A 21,835-nucleotide genomic window follows, 5' to 3' on the forward strand; every position below is an offset into this window, starting at 1 on the left:
CATTTCAACCAAATGCCTTTGAAAAACGTCGTTGAGCAGCTCAAAGGTGGCATTTGAGTCAAATGACATTCGGTTCAAAAACCCTCGGAATGCCCGTGTCGCAGGGGTATTAATCATGGCACCAAGCAGCTTGGTCACAGAGCTAGCAGCACGAGACGAGGAGGTACGAAAAAAATGGCCCATTGTGAAACTTCGGCCACTCGAGAAACCACTGTGGCAATACATGCTCCAAGACATTCAGAATGGAAGGAGAGAAAACTTTATTTTCCAATTTTTTTTTACGAAAGTAGGGGTGCTCAGAATGGCAACAATACAGTTATCTCTATGGGCATTTACTGTAGGGAGATGCAAGGACTGCAACTGGGTAATTTCCTGTGGTGTCTGCAATTCTCTTGCAGAAGCCTAAGTGAGGCAAGATTTCTACGTTCCGTCATGGAGGTGCACACAGCCTTTCAGGGCCCAGGAGATTCACCACACCTACATTTTTGCCTCGGTTAGGACTTGCTGCTAAGCATTATGTTCACAACATTTTGTTGTGACGGAGAAATTTGGTCTTGGCCAACAGCCCCGTCTCTGGCCCACTGCTATTTTGGTTAAATTCAGGAAGAAAATGGTGAAAGGAGGGTGTAGGCATGGGACGCTGGAAGCCACATGGCTCTCACTGGGGTTCGTGTCTGTGGAAAGGATTGGTGTTTGCCAGTGGTCGGCCTGAATCAAGCAGTTCCAGCAGAGTAGCTCTGATCAAGGGTCATACCTACGTATTGTGACGGCCACATGGCATGAAGATAGGAAGCAAACCACGCAGCACGTAAGCGGTCGTTTCAAACGTTAATATAAGGAACAGATTATTTGATATTTGGCCTCTGAAGGGCGACAGTATCTAGGGCAGTGTTATTGATTGATTGATTGATTGATTGTAGGGTTTATTGCGCCGACATAACACAGGCGATGAGGTGCGCCGTAGGAGAAGGCTTAATAGATAAATTTTGTAATGGATTAATTTTGACCACCTGGGGATCTTTAACGTGCGCTAAAATCTCGTGCACACGGGCATTTTTGCTTTTCGCCTCCACCAGAAAAGCAGCCGTTGCGGCCGCTTAGGTTTATAATCCATTAGGCTTATATTAGATTCATATAATCCATTAGATTAGATTAGAAAACATTAGATTTATAATCCGTTCAATGTATCTATGTTGCCCTAAAAAAGTCTTGCACTTGGTGAGCTGTTACAATGCTGAAATCTGCCCTTTTTTCTGGGGTTGTAAAAGTAGTCCTGAAGCAAGTTTTCACGGGGACTTTAACAGACGAGCTCACATGTGTAAGTTGGAGCCATTGTGTTTCCTGGCCAGTATGCTTTCCTTCTGGCGATGCCCATTGATTCACTTGCACCGTATCATTGGTTGGATGAAATTTTGCTGCACGTTTGTGTGCTAATGTAGGTCCAGTCAAGCAACCAAGAAAGCTTGGAGAATCGTGGAGGCCAAGTGCAGAGCTCGGGGACTTGGCAACGGTACACCTTGTGCGTGGGCCACAGTGCACCAGAGTTGAGGAAGCACAGTGGACAGGGCAAACCATGAAAGCAGCGCAGAAAGAGGAAGGCCGGCCCCCGCGTAGGCTGCGTCAGGCTGCTTGGCATGCTGCTGGGGCTTGTTTGTGCTCCTCAGTGGTCAGGGGCTTGTTCTCACCTCCATGCGGATGGGGAGATTCTGTCTATAAACGATCGGTTCCAGTTGAGTCCACATGTGTCAGCACTATCAGCACGATCAATGTTTAAAAACTCACATCGTACAGGGTGTGACCTCAGACCCCCTCATCCTTGAGGGAGTTCTTGATGATTCTTTTGTGCACTCAGGGAGCCCCAGTAGCACAGCACACCCCGAGGCTCCGGGCACTGTCACGTGTCAACCACAGTCCCCTTCATCTGCCATTATGAGCATCTTCATGTTTGAATCTACGGGCCCTCTACACCCATATATACATTTTAGGCAGCACCATCCTCATCTCATACGCATTTTAAGCGCAAACCTCACATTGAAAGACCACTTTATAGAGTTTTGGCACTCTTTGGTAGTAGACAAACACAAACATACCTACTACATACTACTACTATGGTACACTGATGTGGAGGAACCTGAGTGTCAATGTTCGGTTTGAGTGCAGCCCGGACCGGTGTTGGCTGCCCTTTGTTTGGTGATTGCCCATTCTTGCAAACCGGGTGGCCTGCTGCAGGGGGGCAGGTGCGCACACGGGTGTCCCTGGACCGGGAGGCGGGTGGCCACTACTGGTTGGAGGTGGTGGCGCGAGACCTGGCGGTGGTGCCCCGGGAGGCCCGCCTCGACCTGCACGTGGCTGTCGGGGACCGCAACGATGGTGTGCCCCTGAGCGCGCAGCCGGCCTACGAGGGGACCCTGCGGGAGGACGCGTCCCGGGGAACGCACGTGCTGGCCCTCGGGGAGCTCCGGGACCCGGACTCGGCGCACGTGCGGCGGCGCCTGCTCAGCGGCTCCCGACCCTGCCCCAGCGAGACGTGTCCCTTTGCCCTGGGCGAGGGCTCTTCCCTGGTGGTGGCCGGCCCCCTAGACCGCGAGGCCCAGCTGCAGCACGTGCTGCAGCTGGAGCTCTCGGACGATGGCCAGCCGAGCCTGTCCTCCACCAGCCAGGTGCGGGTGGCGCTCATCGACGTGGACGACCACCCGGCCCGCTTTGTGCAGCCCCTCTTCCGCTTCCGGCTCCCCGACGGTGCCGCCGAACAGGGGCTCTGCCAGGTGGGTGGTCGTCCTCCCTGGCAGCGGTCAGTGTTGTTTGAGGCACGGGGCCGACCTGGGTACTGGGCTAAGCATGAAACTGGGCCGCCTTTCGGAAACACTGGGGCAGAGGTTAAGCCACCTGAAAGGCTTCCCTGCAAGGCTCCCCAGGGATGCAGCTGCCTGTCCAAAGGAAGCATCGAGCCAGCAGTCAAGCCTGAGTGCAGCAGAGTTGCCACATTGGGCACTTCTTTTCGTGGCTGAACCCAGACGCATTGAGCTTGACAAGTCATTGCAAAAAGCGCCTGGATGGGGTTGACAATGCGCTGTGTGAAAGGTAGGTGCGGGGATGGTTGGGCTGCTCCGTACGAGCGTGTGGTTACAAATATCCGGGATCACTGTATTCAAGTTTTGCACAACTCAAGATCTGTGCCTAGCATGCACACACAAATCACTGCCTTGCAGCGTATCACAAAGGCCTCCTCTGTGGCCCTGGTCCACCGCAGCAAAAAATGGCCACATTGGTAGGAACAGTGTCCCGTTGCTCATCAAATGGGCTTCCCATGTTGCTTTCGCTCCAGGGGTGGAAGTACTGCACCATCCCCGCTGCAAAATGCACTGTGCTGCCAAGGCTGCTCCAACAGCAGTGGAACACAGCTGATTGCTGGGCATGTTGTGAGCGGTTGTCTGATAGATGCTCAGTGCCCCCCCTCACTAGGGCGGTGTAGCTAAAGGTAACTGTGTAAACGAACGAATGACCAGCGGGAACATCGGCTGGTCAAGAGTAGACCCTGAATGCATTCCCGTTTTAGTGGCGATGGTGCCGCTGTTGCTTTGTTGGCTTCCTAGTAAATGGGGCAACAACGGTACTTGTGCACTGCCGTCTGACCGTGCATACAGCGCTGGACAGTTGCTACCCACATGAACCTTGTGTGTGATGTCGTTGGCCAGCTGATAACCTGCACACTCTGGGTTCGTATGAACATCTGCACATAATTGCACAGACCCGCTTGAATGCAATGTAGGCTAACTCGGGGATTCTTTTGGGGAATCCCGACTGCCCCCAGTAGAGCCGAAAGTACCAAGCCGTATTAGGTATGCGGCAGTGTCCCAAGACTCTTGCACGGGTTCCAGTACTTGCTCACAGTAAGTGAGCTCGGGCACTTTGGGGACCAAGGGTGGCCGTGTGTCCGGAGAAGCGCAGGTAATTCACCACCCACAAAAGAGTCATTGTTGTCCACGGTGTAGGGACTGTCAGGGTTGCCTGAGCTCAGCTGGCTGAATGTGCCCCCCCCCCCCCCCTCCCCCGCCCTGCGTTGGCAAGCCAGTGGCACAGCTGTGGTCCAGACTTTCACTTGCCCTTTCTGGGTCCCGCTGAGCCCATGTGAAAGAAAGCTTGTGGATGGAAAGGAGGAGAAGAAAGCGGCTCTGAGATGAAGCTGTCCTTGCCGCCAGCAGCAGCGCGGATCAGAACTGTGCCCATGGCACTTCCGTGGGCTTCCAACAGCACGTACTGAGTGGTCGTTGAGCTGCACCGCACTGCATGCGGACCGGTGGAAGAGCTCCGAGACTCCTTTTGAAACATAATGCCTGTTCAACCCGATCAGGCCAAAGAAGACAGCTGCTACTACTTCTCCTTCCTTTTGTTACTCTACCTCTTTTTCTTCTACAATGCCAAAGCAGGACCAGAGCAGGGATTTCCCTTGGCATCTGCTGCCCTGTCCACACAAGGTTCGCCCCTTGCTGCTTGGTGCCAGGTGCTCTGGGGGCCAGGCAGAAGAAAAAGCACTTGTGGGACGCAGTGGGCTGTAGCATTTGTGGACGCTGTGTGTGTATGCCTGAGTGAACGCCGTGGCCTGACGCCTGTGGACGTCTGGGTGTTCCAAATAAAGCAGAGCAGAAGAAACCTGCAACGTCCCCAAGCATGAGAGAAAAAGATGTCCCGCAAGCTATGGTGGAATCTTTTGATTTTAACTGTCCTTGCGTCTCGGAGTGGCCTTGGCTGGAACAGTGCTCCCATTGCGCTGTTGCGAGAGTGTTCAGATGCCCGCCACCTAGCACTGGGATGTGCCTGCTCCAAGCAGAGCAACCAAGTTGCTCTGGAAGGGCCACCATCAGAATTCAACATTCAGTTTAGTTGACTGTGCTGCATAGCATGGGCTTCCCAGGCGACTTTGTGCACAACGCTGTGGCTGTGAAGAGGCAGGGGCAAAATTTGGGAATGTGCATGAAGGTTTTGTGAGTTGGGTAGCTTGCCTAGCAGTAGCCCTGGCTAATGGCCTCCTCATGCCACAGCTGGCCTGGCAGCTTGCTCAGAATGAGCAGCTGCACTTGTGCCGTGTTTGTAATTTGTGAATCCTCGCTGGAATCCCCAATTGTTTGAGGGAAAACGCTGCAGCAGTTGCCGCCACGTGTGGGAGGTGAGCTGGGGCTGCAGGCAAGTAGTCCCGTTGCCAGAGTTGCTCTGTCGACCCGGTTGCCGGGTGTCGTGCCCAGCATTGCATGTGGCTGTCTGCAGGTGCTGGCCCTGGACCCCGATGGCAGTTCGGCCCTGCGGTACTCGCTGGTGGGCAGGGAGGAGGTGTTCTCAGTGGAGCCCGTGACAGGGCTGCTGCGGCCGCAGGCGCCCCTGGTGGACGGTGACACGCACGAGCTGCAGGTGGTGGCTTCGGGGGGGGGCCAGGCACGTGTGCAGCTGCACGTAGTGTCACGGCCGGCCAACTCGTCGCAGCGGCCGCTCGTGCACGGGGTCGAGCTGTCGCCCACGCTGGAGACGGACCCCGTGGGGCACCTGGTGGCCATCGTGCACGCCTCGGACCCGGACGGGGACCCCCTCTGGTACACCATCGCAGGTGGGTGCCTGGCTGGGTGGACAGTGTGGCGGTGTGGTGGTGGTAGTGTAGCAGGTGCTGCTGACGTTCTGCACCACGAGGTCAGGCAAGCAAGCCCTCAAGCTCCAGATTCACCAGGTCAGGAGCGAGTGGTTGTCGCCCAAGTTAGCGAGAGGGTTGGTACGCCAAGTAAAAAAGACCTGCTCTGCCTCTCCGCTCGGGTGGGGAAGTTGCCCTCCGGGAAGCTGGCTAGGGAAGGCCTGTGGAGCCACTGCCAGTTGCTGCTCTGGTCCGGCACTGACGCTGGCTTGTGGGAGACGACAATGCCTTCCTTCCGAAGAATGCGGGATAATGTTTCACTCGTTCCTTTAAAGGGACACTGAAGTGAATTTGTCAAGCTCCCGTTTTTGCTTGCACTGCGTAGACTGGCTCAAATTAGCACACTTTTCATCGTTTATCCGGTTGACAAATTGGTAATTATTTTACAAAGCGCGAAAGAAGAAAAACTACCATGCGCGGTTTGCGGCGGCCGCACCAACTAAGGCTGTGACGTTGAGAGGAGGGGCGCCGTGATTGGACGATGCCCAAGGTTAGCAATCACACAAGTTTCGGTTTCGGTTTCGGTTCTGTAAAACATAACCAATGGCTTTGTTGGATGGGCATTCTCAATATCTCAGTAATCATCGTACCGCGCTTCTGCCATGTTGTCGGCTGTAAAATGCACAAGATAAGCCTCCCAGGACGGCTTGTAGTCGTAGCATTCACTAGCCGATACCTACGCAGTGCATGAACGCCCTCCGCGTACCCGCAGACGCCCAAATGTCATGCGCTTTTCCCCCATATTTGGAGCTTGCCTCCCTCATGCCTGTATCGTAAAAAGCGTGTTCGCACCAGGCCAAGGGACTGTTCATTCTGGCCTGTGCCCACTGCCTGCAAGCAGTCGGTGCTTATGGCAACAGCACGCCAACGAGAGAGAACTCGCTAGCGCGCCAGTGCCAGCCTGCGCGCGTTTTGTGAACTAGTTCGGGTAGCCATGAACGTTGCGGCCCCAAAAAAGGTGAACTCAATATAGAAAACATCGGCGGAAAACAAAAAAGGTAACTTACAAAAAAAAAAAAAAAAAAGCACGTACCCGCGGGGATTCGAACTCGTGACTCGCAAAACATTTCAGTGAATTCCTAGCGCCCCAGACTGCTAGGCTACGGAGCGGGACGCGAAAGCTTTGCTAATATAGGGTATATATTGTATAACCGGTTTACACTTTTATTTAGTTTTGGCATTTCAAGCCGCTTAGGTGACTATTTGTTGTACTGCGATCGTGCAGTAAGCGTTGCCCGAGTTTCCACAGTAGCTCACGTCTAGCAATTGCATTTCGTAGACGGAAAAGCGTTCGCAGATGCGTAGTCGTGCTGCTGACCGCTGTGCTTGTTCGCCCAGCGCAAAAAAGTGCTTCCCGCGCCCTAGTTTTACGCTGTACGGTAAAAATATCAGTTGATTTTATTTGCTTAGTACCTATATTGACTTCGCTGACTCTTCTCCCGCCTTCAAGAGGCCTTATATTTTCCTACTGGCGTACCAGTCAGCGAAGCGTCGCATGTGCAGCGCTTGTGTGAAGCGACCTTGACTTGGAGCTAGATACAGTGTACAAACAAACCAAGTAAAGAAAGGCACATTCTTCCATTCACAAACGTGTCCTGGCTTCGTTTCAACTAAGCGAACGAATTGCGACCAAGCAATTTTTTTTTAACCTCCTTGATTGCGACGACCCGCCGGCGGCCGGCGGACGAAACGCTGGGCCGACTGACTCTGTCGGCCGGGGAGCCGTGCAGTAGCGCAGCCGTGGCGCAGCCAATTGCCAGCTCATCCCCTCCTGACGTCACACGAAAACGCCACAGAAAATGGGCGAGCGTAAAGAGAGGAGGACAGCGTTTTCGAATTAGTTTTTCTACTAAATAAAATCGCGTAAACGCGCCTAGAGTGGTCGAAACATGGCCTGGGGACTCCGGACTACAATTTGCGCTAGTAATCCCGCAATGTTTACATATCACTTCAGTGTCCCTTTAACATAGGGGAGGGAAGTATGGGTGGATCGTTGGCTGGATAGAGTGGGGGGGCAGACGGCGGAAGCAGGAGAGGGGTTGTTGACCAGCGGCGTCAATAGAGTGGAATTTTCATGGTTGCAGCCCGATTAGGGGAGACGGCCTTTGACGTGCCGTATGAAGTTGCTCGTGTATTCATTTTTCTTCAGGTTTGCGATTACGGCTTTTTCTTTTTTTTTCCGGTCGTCTTCTGTTGAGCATACAGTTCTGGTTCTAAAGAGAGCTGAAACAACGGAGGATTCGGGGGAATTTGGGTGGTGGGAATCAAATTGTAGGTAGCGGTCGGTATGGCTGGGTTTCCTGTACACTGTAAAATTTAGTCGATCTGGCTGTCTTTTTATCAAAACGTCGAGGAATGGTAAGGTGCTGTCTGTTTCTTTTTCCATGGTGATCTGGATGGCTGGTTCGATCGAATTTAGCTGCAACAGGAAGTTGCCTGCTGTTGTTTCTTTGGTGATACAAAAACAGTTGTCCACGTACCAGAGAAACACCTTGGACTTTTCGGGGAAATTTTCCAGAGCGGTCCTTTCAATTTTTTCCATTACCAGATTCGCTGTGGTTGCGGAAATAGCAGCCCCCATCGCAGTTCCACTCGCTTGAAATATTCCTGCTTGTAGCAGAAATATGGGCTCTGCAGGCAGAACTGCAGAAGTTGCGCTATTTCGCCGACGCTGAGGCAGGTCCTGGAGCTCAGGCTGTCGTCGTTCTCGTCGGCAGTTGTGGCATATGCAGCAACCAGGGAAGCAGGAACGTTGGTGAAAAGCGACACAACGTGGGCGTAGGGGCCTTGTTGTTGTGAATGGTCTGCTCAATCTGCTCCCAAAGCCCGTCCAATGCTGGAGCACACCTCGAAAGGCTGGTATGTCCAGCTGTGGAGGCCGAGGTCCCAAGGTCGTGGCCGTGCTGTCCTGTCTGAACGGGACTACTTCATTGACAGCTGGCGCTTGTGGGGCATTTTGAGCCGCTTGTTCGAGGAGGTCGATTAAGCGGGGAATTTGTGCCAACGTGTTGGGGGTGTGATCGTTGTATTCCTCGGCAGCTTGAAATTCAATGTTGAGTTCCTCCCCCGTCCGAAAGTCCTTGAGCTCCTCGCTGATCTTCAAAAGCTCAGTGTGGTTGGCACAAATTATTCTTGCAAGCCAGTGAGCTTGGCAAAGTCTTCACATCCATTGTTGAGCAGCGAGCGAGCTTTATTTATGAGCCATGTGTTCTTGGCACTTCATGGAGAGAGCTTGCTCTTGAGGCGCTCCATTGTGTGGCAGGCTGCAGCTGATTGTCTCCCTGCCCATGACATTCCAGGGCCGCTCCGTTGAACGATTCCTCCCCACTCGCGGCGCAAATTGGTGGAGCAGATGAGAGGCAGGGCCCTTCAATGCGTGTGTAGAAGTCAACCGTTGTCGCACGGGATTTCAGCACCAAATGTTAAACCCAATAGGGCGAAGAGAGCGAGACGAGAGCCGCTGTTCTGAACCAGTCTGCGCTTCTTCTTCCTTCACACTTTATTTATCTTCCTCTTCTACATTTTCTACGGGGTCGATGCACTCTTAGAGACGGGGCAATGCTGCAAACCAGGCCGTGCGGTTTATGTTCTGTTGTCAGTGTGCTGCTGTCCCTGTTTCAAGGAGAGCGCCCGTTCGTTGCTGTTTCTGTACGCCATGCTCTACAGTCTTGCTTGATATCCTGTACGTTGCCTGTTTTTCATTCACCTAGGGTGTTCTAAACTGATCGACCACGTTCCTTGATCTGGTGGGCTGCTTCTGGAAAGGATTGTGATGCAAGATAAATGCGTGCTGACCCAATGCGGCAACGCTTGACTGTTTCTTTGATGCCTGTGCTTCTGTTCTAGTTTATTGATGAGCACAATTTATTCTAATAAACTTTGATTACTGGGCTTTTCCGTGTGTCTAAATTGCACGGCAGCTTACTTGAAGCAGCACATCAGCGCCGCACAAAGGTGCTCTTGTGAGACTGCATGCGGACAGTCTTCATTACCCGAGGCTTGCTAGAAAAGCATGTCGTCTTGATCAATATGCAATCTGGTTCGTGAACAACCCGGTCATCTGTTTGCACTGAGCGTTGTCACTGGTGCAGTCCTTGAAGGTGACCGAGGTCGTTTGACTAGCAGTGGGAACGCGTTCTGCCCTGACGAAGCGCTGCAATTGGGTGCTGCTACGAGAAACGAGCGACCGTGGTGCCATGACCCTGATGCTGGCTTGGTTGCTTTGCCACTCAGGGCTGCCCGCAGCAGCGCATAGCTTGGTCAGGTGCCCGGGCATAAGGGTCAGGCAGTGCTGTGGGGAGGGCTCCTCTGACTGCTCCTTCCCCTCCTGTGTGGCCAGGTGGCAACGAGGAAGGGGCCTTCATGATGGACTGCGAGCGGGGCTTTGTCAAGGTGGCGCGGCCCCTGGACCGGGAGACGCGGGCCAGCTACAACCTGACTGTGCAGGTGACCGACGGCACTGCCAGGACCACCGCCATGGTGAGGGCTCCCAGGCATGCAGGCTGCTGTTGGCCTTGGCTCGTGGCGTAGTCACGGCACTGGCTTGGGAGGGAGCATAAAACAACACTCAAACCAAAGGCCTTAATGAGACGCTGAGGGGATTTGTAAACATTGTGGGATTACAGTCAAATCCCGCTACAACGAAATTGACGGGACGTGCAAACAATTTCGTTGAAGTGGAAATTCGTTGAGGTGAACTCTAGCACAGAAGGGCAAAAAAACACTGTGCGAAATGACCAATCAAATCAGCGATACTAAATAAACAGTCTGTGGCGTTAAGCACACAAGCAAGTTTATCTATTGCTTCTCCGGGATTGTATTAGGATACCTGTGTCGTGTGGAAGTGCTTACATAGGCCAATCTGGGCACTGCATTAATGAAAGACTCGGAGAGCACAACAGTCTGAGAGCACAACAGGGCACTTGGCTGCCCGCTGCGCCAGATGTGGTTGCTCTGTGAAATTTGAACGCACTAAAATCCTCTTAGGTCGACTGACACACTCACCTGTGAGATATGGGAAGCTTTCGCAATTTGAAGAGAAAAAAAGCTGTTTTAGTAAGCTATCGATTGCATTGACGACAACGGAAATAGCATTACTACACAGTTCGTAGGCCAACACACACACAATGATGAATATTGTTTATCCTTTATTTTGTTCTTTGAGAATGATTACCCTTTTCTGGCTTGTCACCTGAATGTTTTCATATAAGCTATGTTGTTGTGATTAAAAAAACCAGGTGGTAGGTGCGCTTCACTTCTTTGTGTACTTCAACTATGTCCTGCTTAGCGCCAGCAAGGGTTCAAGTTAAAAACCGACTAGCCCCATTCCAAGACTTCGAATTCCAATCTAGGGTGTCGTCCAATCACATTGCAACTCGAATATGCGTCACTGCTGTTAGGTTTGCAGCCGCCACAAATGTTGCATGGTATTTTTTCTTCTTTCAGGCTTTATAAACTAAATACTGCTTTATCGACTGGATAAATGATCAAATTGATTGTGTTTCTTTGAGCCAGTCAATGCAGTGCAAACAGAAACAGAAGTTTGACAAATTCATTTCAGTGTCCCTTTAAGGCTAGTGAAGAGCTTTTCAAAAAACTTTTGTTGGGGGCATTACTTTATAGTTTTTTTCTCGTTGAATTCAGAAAACGTTTATTTTATGTGTAAATACACTCAAGCCTCCATTTTTCGCCAAAAGAAACGACCCCTTCCCGAGGGCGTGATCAGAGCTCCAACTTCCTTTCGCGATCAGCCCGCAATCAATGACGTCGTATTCAGAAGTGCCGATGCTGCGGTGATCACTTACCCTGACGAGCTTGTTTTGTTCCCGTTCAGGTGCGGGCTACAAAGTCCTCTGGGGAATGGAAGACATGCACACTTTCCTTAAAAAAGGGGAGCCTGAAGGAAACATAAATGCAACAAGTTTGCCCGCAACGAGTTTTGAAAAGGGGTTTTCCCCCAACGACTCTTGCGCAACTTCAGTTTCTCGAATGTAGGGAATTTAGGCAAATATTGGATCGTCGCTTTTTCTACCAGTGCTCATCACTATCCCTAGCACAATTTTTTAACACACCATCATCCTCTTTCTCGGATGTGTAACTTTGCTTTTACATTCGGGCAGGCGGCCGCAAGCTGTCTGAAGTGGCCTGTGTCTATTTATAAGCGCTGGCAGCAGCGATGTCACGCGGAGATGCTGGTGCATGTGCCGGGTCACTCCGTGGCTGGTCAGCATACAGAATGCTAGGCTTGGCATTGTGGCGTATATGCAGGTTTAGAATAGGGGAACCGATCGTTGGGGTCCCCCACCCCCCCAAAAAAGTTAGGGGAGCCCAAACGTAAAAGAATAACATCTCCCCCAACAGCTCGCACCTGGCTTGGTTGCTCGTACGTTGGGAGCTTTAGGCTCAGCTGCTATCACTACAATTGTGAATGACAATTTTTATCACAGTTTTTTACTGCATTATAATCCCCTTTCTCGCATGTGGAACTTTATTTTCATGGTGGTTGCCATTTTAGCAATCGTTGCTGTGTTGACTCTTGCGCGCAGGTAGCGCCATCCTTTGGCCCGTCGCCGCATTGCTTGCTCGGGCAGGGGCTGGGAAGTTGCGTGTTTCACCCACACAATGGGTGGGGCACTGCATTGGAGGAACTTTGCAAATTGCGCTCTTTCTGTGGGCACCAGTTGTGCCAGAGTGGGCACGGGCTGCAAATGCCTGTCTTGATTCTGCGTACTATGAGAGCCAAACAACTATGCCAGGCTAGGGACACACTGGTGAATCTCACTGGGGCTTTGTTGTTGAGGGCTGGCAGGGAGGGTGTGGGGCCCCGTTCAGCCGCCAGGAGTGGGCCTTCCCTGGGTTCCTGCTCCTCTAGCGTCCTCACGTGCCCTGGCCTCTGCCACCCCTGGCGGAGTCAATGGGCAAGCGCTTGCTTTGTCCAGAGGTGCATTTCTGCAGGGCCAGCTCCCGCTTACGAGGAGACATCACCATCCAAACAGGGGCCACATCTCACAGTGCTGCGTCGCCACTATGCAAAAAAGGGCAGGCTGGGGAACAGAGCTTCCACCAGCCACGCTGTTGCTTTTGCTGACTTTGCATTGTTCCATACCATGATGTCACCTGCCCGTCTGCCTGAACCCTTCATGTTTACAGATAATTTGCAGCCCCAATTCACGACCTTCTATCGTTCTTGTTAAGGTTAGTCAAGACCAACATTTTTAGATTAGGCCAGTTGGCAAAGAGCGTGGCCTTCCAATACTGCGGCGCGGGCCGGTGCTGCCGCCGACCAGGCGGTGGCGCTGCGGTAGCATTGAGATCGGTCTCGGCGCGTCGTCTGCTACTCCTTGCTTGGAAAGGCGCCAGTGAAAGACCACCACACACGGTTCACGTTCTTCTTTGAAATGCAAAATCTAACTTCAGAATATCCTACGCTTTAGTGACAAGAGCTTTACTTTTTGATCGACATTATGACGAGAAACAAGTTGTACTTAGGATGGGAAAGAAGGCAAAGCAAGCGCTGCACAGTGCGCATGCCTTCAGCTGTTTCCCGTTCCAATGGCCGTTTATTTTTCCTCAGTACGGGATCCCTTACAGCTCAATAATGTTTAAAGCATATCCGAACATGTCGTACACAACTGAAACTGCGTGCGAGACAGCCTACAATAGTCAACCACCTGCTTGGAATAAAAAAAAGATGCCTTGTCATTTTTATTTATGCTGTGGAAGCAAATGCAGTGGGTACATTTTCACAGGAACATATTTACAATCCCAACAAAACTGCTCAAGTGAGCCGATTGGAAACCAAGTGCTGCAAGAGTAGTTGGTTTTATTAATAACAAAGAAAATTGAACCAATTAGTGCTTGTCCTGTCTCCCTTCTTGTGTATCGTCTTTGGTTTTTGCACTAATCATATATAAACCAATTATTAAACCAATGTTTTTCAAACATTTTCATTTCTTTGACAGGTATAAATGTGTTTTTTTAAAAGAAATCAGCGTTTTTCTCGGATAAGGATGTTTGTCGTGCTATTCTTTTTTGTTGGTTTGTAAATCTGATGAACTGTCTATTAGGCCATCGATGATTAGGGTCACGGAAACTTCCATTTATCTTCTCGGAGCTAGGATATGCCCATTATTTTAAGCGTTTAGCCTGATAGTTTTTCGTTGAGCCATCGTTTATGCTGCCTTCCTAACTTTTTCTGCGCAGATTTTTCCTGCTCGTTTCTTTCTGCAATCTACAGATTAGGCAACACTTCCCAGTTTTGACTAATCAGATTGATTGATTGATTAAGAGGTTTAAAGTGCCAACGCTATACAGGCAATGAGGTGCGGTGTAGTGGAGGGCTTGGGATTAGTTTTGACCATGTAGGGGATCTTTAACATGCGCCGAAATCTCGAACACACGGGCACTTTCGCTTTCCGCCTCAATCAGAAAACCGGCCGCCGTGACCAGGAATCGAACCGGCATTCTTGCACCCAGCAGCACCGCACTGGGTAGGGTAAAAGTTTTGATCTGACGGCACTGTGCATTTGCTGTTGCTCCAGGTCGGTCTCCCTTTTATGGCTGTTGTTTTGGATGAAACACCTGGAAACAGGTAAAATTTGCTCCAAGGGCTGATCTTTAAGGCAACAATATAGTGAAGGAATGTTGCTACATTCTCCTGGCTTGTCAGCTGAAGGTGAATATTCCCATTTTTATCGCTATATAGCTGCTTGGCGGGGCAAGCACACCTCTTGAACAAACTTTAACCGGCTAGTTTTGCCCAGCTAACTTCACTCTTCTAAATCAGCACAATGCTTCAGAATCTTCGAGCTTATAGAAGTTAACCTGGAGGGCCGTAACCTTCACATTCTCTGATTGAAATGGTGGATATTTGCTGAATTTCTGCATAACCGCGAACCACAGCACAGTTCCTAACGTACGTGCTGACTTCGGCGCTTTCTACACCACCCATACCGTCACTTGCGCAGTTTTGTTGCATGAAGGCTTATCATTTTGGCAGGATGCAACATGGGTGGGAACAGCTGCCCTCCCTGTGGGTGATTTTCTGCATGACTTTGGCGTCTGTGGTTTCGACAGATGCTCAGGTATGTTAGGGAAAATATGGGACGCTGCACTATTCCTCAGGGTCCACCTGTCTCGCGGTATCGTTGCGGTTTGACCGTTCACGACGTGCTTGTAACAGTTGACAATGTCTGAAAACACACGATGAATGTTGCAAACGTATGTTCATGACGTAACCTTTAAGTTTTTCCGCGGAATCGTGCGCTTTCCCACGCCTTCAATCTGTCAGGATCCTTTGGTGCCTTGAAAAAATGCCGCGGCATGGACTTTGCGGCTGCCGAAGCATACCCCAAATGGCAGCCCGGCGCGCAGCACGTCAACAAACTGCACCGACACTTTAAGGATCCACTAAAATATGTATGCACGATGACAGCACAGAGTTAATACGTTAATACAGGCGTGATGAACAGGTGAGCACCAACAGCACAGCGAAAGCACATGGCCGGGGCGAGCTTCGCTCCTCAAACTAGATCTCAACGCAACGCCAGTGCCACCTCTCGGAATGGTGACAAAATGGTGCCACCTCTCAAGATGCAGTTTGCAAACTGACCTAATCTAAAAGTGTTGGTTAAGACCAGGCTGTCGGAACGGAATGTTTTAACAGCAGGGTTTTAAGCTTGAGCTCGGTCTAGTGGCGTTCGCACTCCGTGTCATATACCTCTTGATGGTGCAGCTCCAAAGGACAATCTAAGTTTCCACCGTGGTTCCTAGAAAGTACGTGCTGGTCGTCCTCAGTCTGGCATGTAGGTTTGTTTGAGACACTGTTGTAACCCAAAAATCTCTGGAAAACAATTTGTTTTGGAGCGCCCTATTGGGATGGGGCGTACACTTGTTAGGTGCGAACTCTCCGAGTCTCCGAAAAACCAGCACTCTGCATGCGTATACTACTCAGTTCTTGAGCGTACTGCCTTGGTTTTGTGAATGAATTGGATGCAGTTCAGGTTCCTGCTGCACGCTTTGTTACCCTCGTGCATAGTTATGGTGTTAGCGCTACAACTCACTTGAGACGCCCTGATTGGTGGGTGACTGAGACTGGACCGTGCAGGTGCGTGTGGAGGTGCTGGACGCCAACGACAACTGGCCTAGCTTCTCTGAGAGCCTGTACGAAGTAGAGGTGTCCGAGAGCACGGCCCCTGGCACGCCCATTCTGCAGCTGACGGCCACCGACGCAGACGAGGACCCCCGCTTGTCCTACACCCTCCACAACAGTGCCCAGACAGGGAGCCTGGCGCTGTTTGCGCTGGAGGCCGGCACGGGGCGGCTGCGGGTGGCGCGGCCGCTGGACCGGGAGGCGTGCGAGCGGCACCTGCTGACGGTGGGGGTGCGGGATGCGGGGCGCCCCGAGGCCCGGTGGGGCTTTGCCCGCGTGCTGGTGCGGCTGGTTGACCACAACGACCACCCGCCCGAGTTTCCTGAGGCCCGGTACGAGGTGCGTGTCTCGGAGGCGGCCGCCCCGGGCACCGCCCTGCTGGCCCTGCGCGCCCACGACCGCGACCGGGGGCACAACGCCCGCCTCTCCTACACCATCGCCCGCGGTGCGTCCCTCCCAGCATCTCTGCTTTGATTGAGGTCGTTTGACCAGGCTGATGACTGCAGCTGCGCAAGGGATGCAAGCTTGTGTCAGCATTTCTTGGGCTACTTAAACATGCAAAATTTGGTCTGTCTGTCTCTCCGTCTCTCCCTCGATTCAGTTGCCAAGCCAAAAGTTGCGGGAATTCGTGGAAAGAGTCATATATATAGGCAAAACATTCCCGAACTACTAAATCTGGTGGCAGTGTTCACACTTTTCAACATTGTTGAGCAAAAAAAAAAACATTAGACATATTTGGGGCAAAACATCAACACATAAGTGATGTTTGCAAAGTTGTTTTAGTTAAAAGGCCAGAGCCGCTTGGTTAATACGCTGTAAAAAAATGTTTTGACGCAAAAATACAAAAAGTGCTTGCATGCAACACTAGCCTTTTTGGCGGCATTACAGGAAGTCCAACCGTTACGAAAGGTTCCAGTAGATGTTGCGTCAGCACTAGAACACGCTAAAATTGAATTGACTGGAGCACACCTCACCGTGTTTATCGTGGGGGGAACTTGACGGAAGGGGAAAAGCGTGACAGGTGGAATTGGGGGGGGGGAGGAGAGAGAACAGGCATTTTTGTGGCACCGGCAGTACGAGACTATCATTTTTCAACAACATTTGCAGCGAAGTAAGCAGATATGCAGCCAATTTTTTCATTTGAATGGCATTAGTACGGTTGAAGGCAGTTTGGTGAACTTCATGATGCTGAAGATGAAGCAAGTGAAGCTCACGGACATTTTTTGTGCTAAGTGCAGTGATCGTTGCACTGTGTTTCATATTTTCAGTGCTTTGAAGAACAAATCGGGAAGCTGCCGCTTGTTGTGATCTCGGAAAGCTCTCTAAGTTCTCAGTTATGTGCGAAGTTTTCGGATAAGCTTCAGCTTCAGATGGGCTTATTTGATATTTCAAATTGTCGATGCGTCGGTTTCACGGTCCCCTTGGAGTTGGATATACAGTCGAGTCTACTTATAACAATATTGAAGTGCCATGAAAATATCATCGTTATAACCAATTATTGTTATAACCGGCTTATGCCGAAAATACCAAAGAAAACACAACAAACAAGAGCACTTAATGAGGGGAAAGTTGCTTACATTTGTGACTTTTTAGGAGGTAGAACACTGTAAGCAGTCAGCTTTGACTGCATACTGGCAATCTTGCTGAAATCATTTTGCAAAGCGTCCAAATGCTGCGCGCTGCCGAGTAGAAGGTTTTCAGCGAGGACGAAATTGCACAGTGAGTCAATCATTCGTAACGCTTCCTGATGCGACACAACCTGCATGGGTTCCGGTTCCTCGTTGTCGTCACTACTGTTGTCTTCCGTGGCAGTGACTGCAGCGACGATAGCCTCGTCAGTGAGATCCTTATTTGTTGTGACTGCGTCGTCGGGGTGCGTCGTCGGGTTGCAAGTCCTGACGTGCTGCCATGACCATCGTTCACCGACGCAGGCAACGGGGGCTCGGCCTTCTCTCTGGACGATGCCGGCGGGGTGCTGCGGGTGGCGCGGCCACTGTCGCACCAGGGGCAGCCCGAGTTCTTCTTGACGGTGCGGGCCACGGACCACGGGGAGCCGGCCCTCAACAGCACGGCCACGGTGCATGTGGTGGTTACCCTGGCAGACGACGCACCTCCGCGTTTCGAGCCACCCGAGCAAGTGGTGGAGGCAGCCGAGAACCAGCCGCCGGGGGCTTTCCTGTGTGCGCTGGTCGTGCACAGCAGCTCCTCAGTCACCTTCCGACTGGAGGACGGTGGCGAGGGTGGCCTCTTCCGGCTGGACCCCCTGGCGGGCGTGCTACGCACGGGGCCCGAGCCGCTGGACTTTGAGCGGGCGCGGGTGCACGTGCTGACAGTGCACGCCACCAGCCTGGCGGGGGCCTTGGCCCAGGGCCGAGTGGAGGTGCGGGTGCTGGACCGCAACGACCATGCACCCCAACTGAGGCAGCGCCGCCTGGCGGGCTCAGTGAGCGAGGGGGCGCCTGCGGGCACCGCAGTGCTGTCCGCGGGCCAGCCCCTGGTGGTGGCGGCCGAGGACCCTGACGCGGGCGCTAACGGCCGGCTGGCCTTCACCATCCGGGAGCCCTGGGCACGCCGCCTGTTCCGCGTGGACCCACACACGGGGGCCCTGAGTGTGGCGCAGCCGCTGGACCGTGAACAGCAGGCCGAGTACCGTTTGAGCGTGGACGTGTCGGACTGCGGCCTTCCCCGGCTTCCCGCGGGCCAGCCGGCCCTGGTGACAGTGCACGTGTCCGACGTCAACGACAGCCCGCCGCGCTTCGAGCACGAGCTGTACAACGCCAGCCTGCTGCTGCCCACGTACCGGGGCGTGCTCCTCGCCCAAGTGCAGGCCCACGACGCCGACCTCGAGGGGCCCCCCCTGCGCTACGCCCTGCTGGCCGGGGACCATGGGGGACACTTCCAGGTGACTCCTCCTCTCCTCCAAGGGCTGCACGAAGGGGTGGGGCGTGTTTTCAACACGGTGGTCGTCATGTGTCTCACCTGGCAAAGAGATGAGGCTCCATTCGAGATTTCCGGTGGAAGATTTGAAATGAGCAGGATGCTGGCCCAGTTGTATTAAGATCTGAAACAGCCCCCACATTATCAAAAGCTAGATCGTAAGTCTTGAAGGGTCACTGGTCCCCCTTTTCACACGCAGCGAGCTACATACAAGAATTGTCCCCTCACTGTCATGGGTAACGGTGTAGTTACAGGGCACCCTACTGCAATGGTTCAGGGCGGGAGCGCTGATGTGGACAACGCTGTCCAGGTGGCGCGTGCTGGTCGACAGCTCGCGGGGTCGCCAGGCCCCGAGGATTTCACGGCTCGTGCACCTTGCTCACCGTTTCAACCACTTTCTTCCGAAGTGCTGTGGTGGCTAGTGCTGGTGTGACTAAGTATTGGGCTTGTTTGATTTTCCACTTCTGGCACTAAGGGCTGCCGGAGGGCAGCCAGAGGCAAGAGTGCGTCATTTAGTTTTCGTGAACAGCTGCATACGTCACTTCCGGCAGCGCCAGATCACGTTCATTTCGCTCTAGTCAAGCAATCTCTGGCTGCCCATGGGCTGACAGAACCGCTGGGATGTTTGTGGTCTGGTGGCAACTTGCCGGCAGTCTGGAAGCTAGTGAACGACGCTATTAGCAGACGACAAAAGGAGATTGACTCGTGCTGTGTGGCTAGTTCCAGCATAACATTTGAGAGTTGTGTATTTATTTTTTTTTTTGGTTTTAAGGTTTAAAGTTGCAATAACTGATGTGCAAATTAACTTTGCAAGCACAATATTTCACTTTATTAAAACGTCTTTTGAAACAGCATTTTTTCGTTGAAATGTGATTCTTTTTTGTTTTTTCATGTGGAAAATTTGATTAACGGCAACAGCTTCCTGCTTCAGCTGACGCTCATTTTCGATTGAGTTAGTGTTAAACATGGCAAGCATTTTTCATTTCGTAGACAAAAGCAGCATATCAAAGTTAGACAGAAACATACGTTTTTTGCATGAATGTAGGCTGTCTGTATATGAAGCCTTTGAATAATGTTTTAATTTGTGCACCCACAAACAGTGCCTGCTGCTGCTGAAAACGTTAGTCGCCATCTCACCCTGTGAAGGTGGATGTCCAGCAAAGCTGTTGTAAACCACTACAAATGGTGATGGAAGAGGGTATCAAATTTTCTCGTCATCTCGGCTGGCTTGTTGCTTGCGCTCGGCTAGTATCACTAGATAAGAAAGGGTACAGAGTGTCGTTGCTTTTCTCCTATTATTCCGTGCCGCTGCCATGATGATTGGTCAGTTCGCATTACGTGACATTTGTTTGTACTGCATGTTTCACGGAAGCCGCCATTTTGTGGTTTATCCATTTTAGTCAGTCAACTCTGGTGCCGAGAGTGGGTCTGAGCAAAGGGGCCTGGGCGGGTGCAGGTGCATGCGGAGACGGGCGAGGTGCTGGTGCGGGAGCCGGCGGGCCTGGAGCCGGGTGCCCTGCACCGGCTGCTGGTGGGGGCCTCGGATGGCCGCTCGGAGACGGCCACCCTGGTGCTGGTGTCGGTGGGGCGAGCGGGGGCAGGACCCCTGCGCTTTGCACGGCCCGTCTGGGAGGCAGCCGTGCGCGAGAACGAGCCGGGCACGCAGCAGCGGCTGGCCCTGTTGGCTGTGGTGGGGGCGGCCCTCGGGGAGCCCCTGCGCTTCTCGCTGCTCACGCCCAGCACCCACTTTGCGGTGGGCGCCCGCTCGGGGCTGGTGCGCTGCTGCCTGGGGGGCCCCCTGGACCGTGAGGAGCGTGCCCTGCACGAGCTGGCCCTGGAGGCCCGGACGTCGCGCGGGGCCGTGGCCCACGCGCGTCTGCGGGTGCGCGTGTTGGACGCCAACGACAATGCGCCCATCTTCGTGGGCCGGCCGTACTATGCCCTGCTGGGCGTGCAGGCGCGCCCCGGAGACCTGGTGCTCCGCCCAGAGGCCATTGACCTGGACGAGGGCCCCAACGGACAGCTAGCCTATGCCCTGCACCGCGGCGACGGCCGCACCTTCGCCGTCGACGAGCGTTCGGGCGAGCTGCGCCTGCGCCGCCCGCCCGCGGCCCCGGGGGAGCATGCGCTCGTGCTGCTCGCCAGGGACCACGGTGAGCAAGCCGGGTTCTCTCCACTGGTGCCACGTGGGCTCAGATTCGCTTAACACTGACAATGCTGACACCACTCACCTGCTCATTGAAAACAAGATTCCTCGGGGCACCCAAGTCTGCTGACGTCATCAGGCTTTTCCACTCAGTAACTCAGCCAATGCAGGGACGTCCGACTCTTCATTCCCTCACATTCCACTCCCCTCCCTCTTCTCCCAGTCCCGATGATGAGGATCATGTAACGCCCTCTAACCTAACCCTACTCTGAAGGTCTGGCGATGCTTATTAACAACTCCTTTACTGCTACATTGTATTCCCGTCTCTCTGTTTGCTTTCATTTTTTTATCTTCTGACGCAAGTTGCATCGGCAAGCAGACTGGCACACGCCACTTAGATTCAGCGTTCTGCGTGGCTGGTGGGCCCCCGTCCTACTGCTGTGCCATCACGTTCAGGTGGCACACACCATTCTGCCACTTTTACTTTTGATGCGGACACATTAGCCCCTCAGAGCTCCCGATTCCTGGCCACTGCCCCAAGTGGCCACGAAGGAAGGAACAACAATGACAGTGACTTCTGCTCTGCACTGGCAACATGCAGGGATAGCACAGTTGGTAGATCACTGGGTTGCTGCTTCGTTTGCTGTCGCTTCACGAGCTCTACCTTTTTCGGCTTTCTGACGTAGCTCCCAGTGTTGTTGCGGGCTTGCGTCATTTCTCATTTTGGTATTGCCGCTGGGCAGGCAGTTGACGAGTGGCACGATCAGTGTTTCGCCCACAAGTGTTTGTGTTTGACAAGTCAAGTGCCCCTGTCGCGACTGGTTATGGCGAGGAGCGGCGCATTCCGAAGGCGCGACCCCCCACCCAAGACCAATGAGACGCCAGCAACTGAGTGATGTCACAACCTGACTGCAAGGCCATCAAGGTG

General features: G+C 52.8%; 1 protein-coding gene across 1 annotated transcript in view; it reads left to right on the top strand.

Annotated features, from left to right (window-relative positions):
- The window catches only part of LOC144174317 (protocadherin Fat 1-like), a gene marked incomplete in the record, with an annotated part of 76,683 nt that overhangs the window by 5,734 nt on the left and 49,114 nt on the right, over positions 1-21,835 (top strand). Inside the window, 6 exon segments of the mRNA XM_077702951.1 lie at positions 2,230-2,765; positions 5,263-5,596; positions 10,014-10,153; positions 15,780-16,269; positions 17,756-18,726; positions 20,218-20,914. Of these exon segments, the coding sequence (XP_077559077.1) occupies positions 2,230-2,765; positions 5,263-5,596; positions 10,014-10,153; positions 15,780-16,269; positions 17,756-18,726; positions 20,218-20,914 (3,168 nt within the window).

Source organism: Haemaphysalis longicornis, unplaced genomic scaffold (genome assembly GCF_048455015.1).
Source record: "Haemaphysalis longicornis isolate Haplotype H1 unplaced genomic scaffold, Haemaphysalis longicornis Haplotype H1 scaffold_3, whole genome shotgun sequence".
Taxonomy (NCBI): Eukaryota; Metazoa; Arthropoda; class Arachnida; order Ixodida; family Ixodidae; genus Haemaphysalis; species Haemaphysalis longicornis.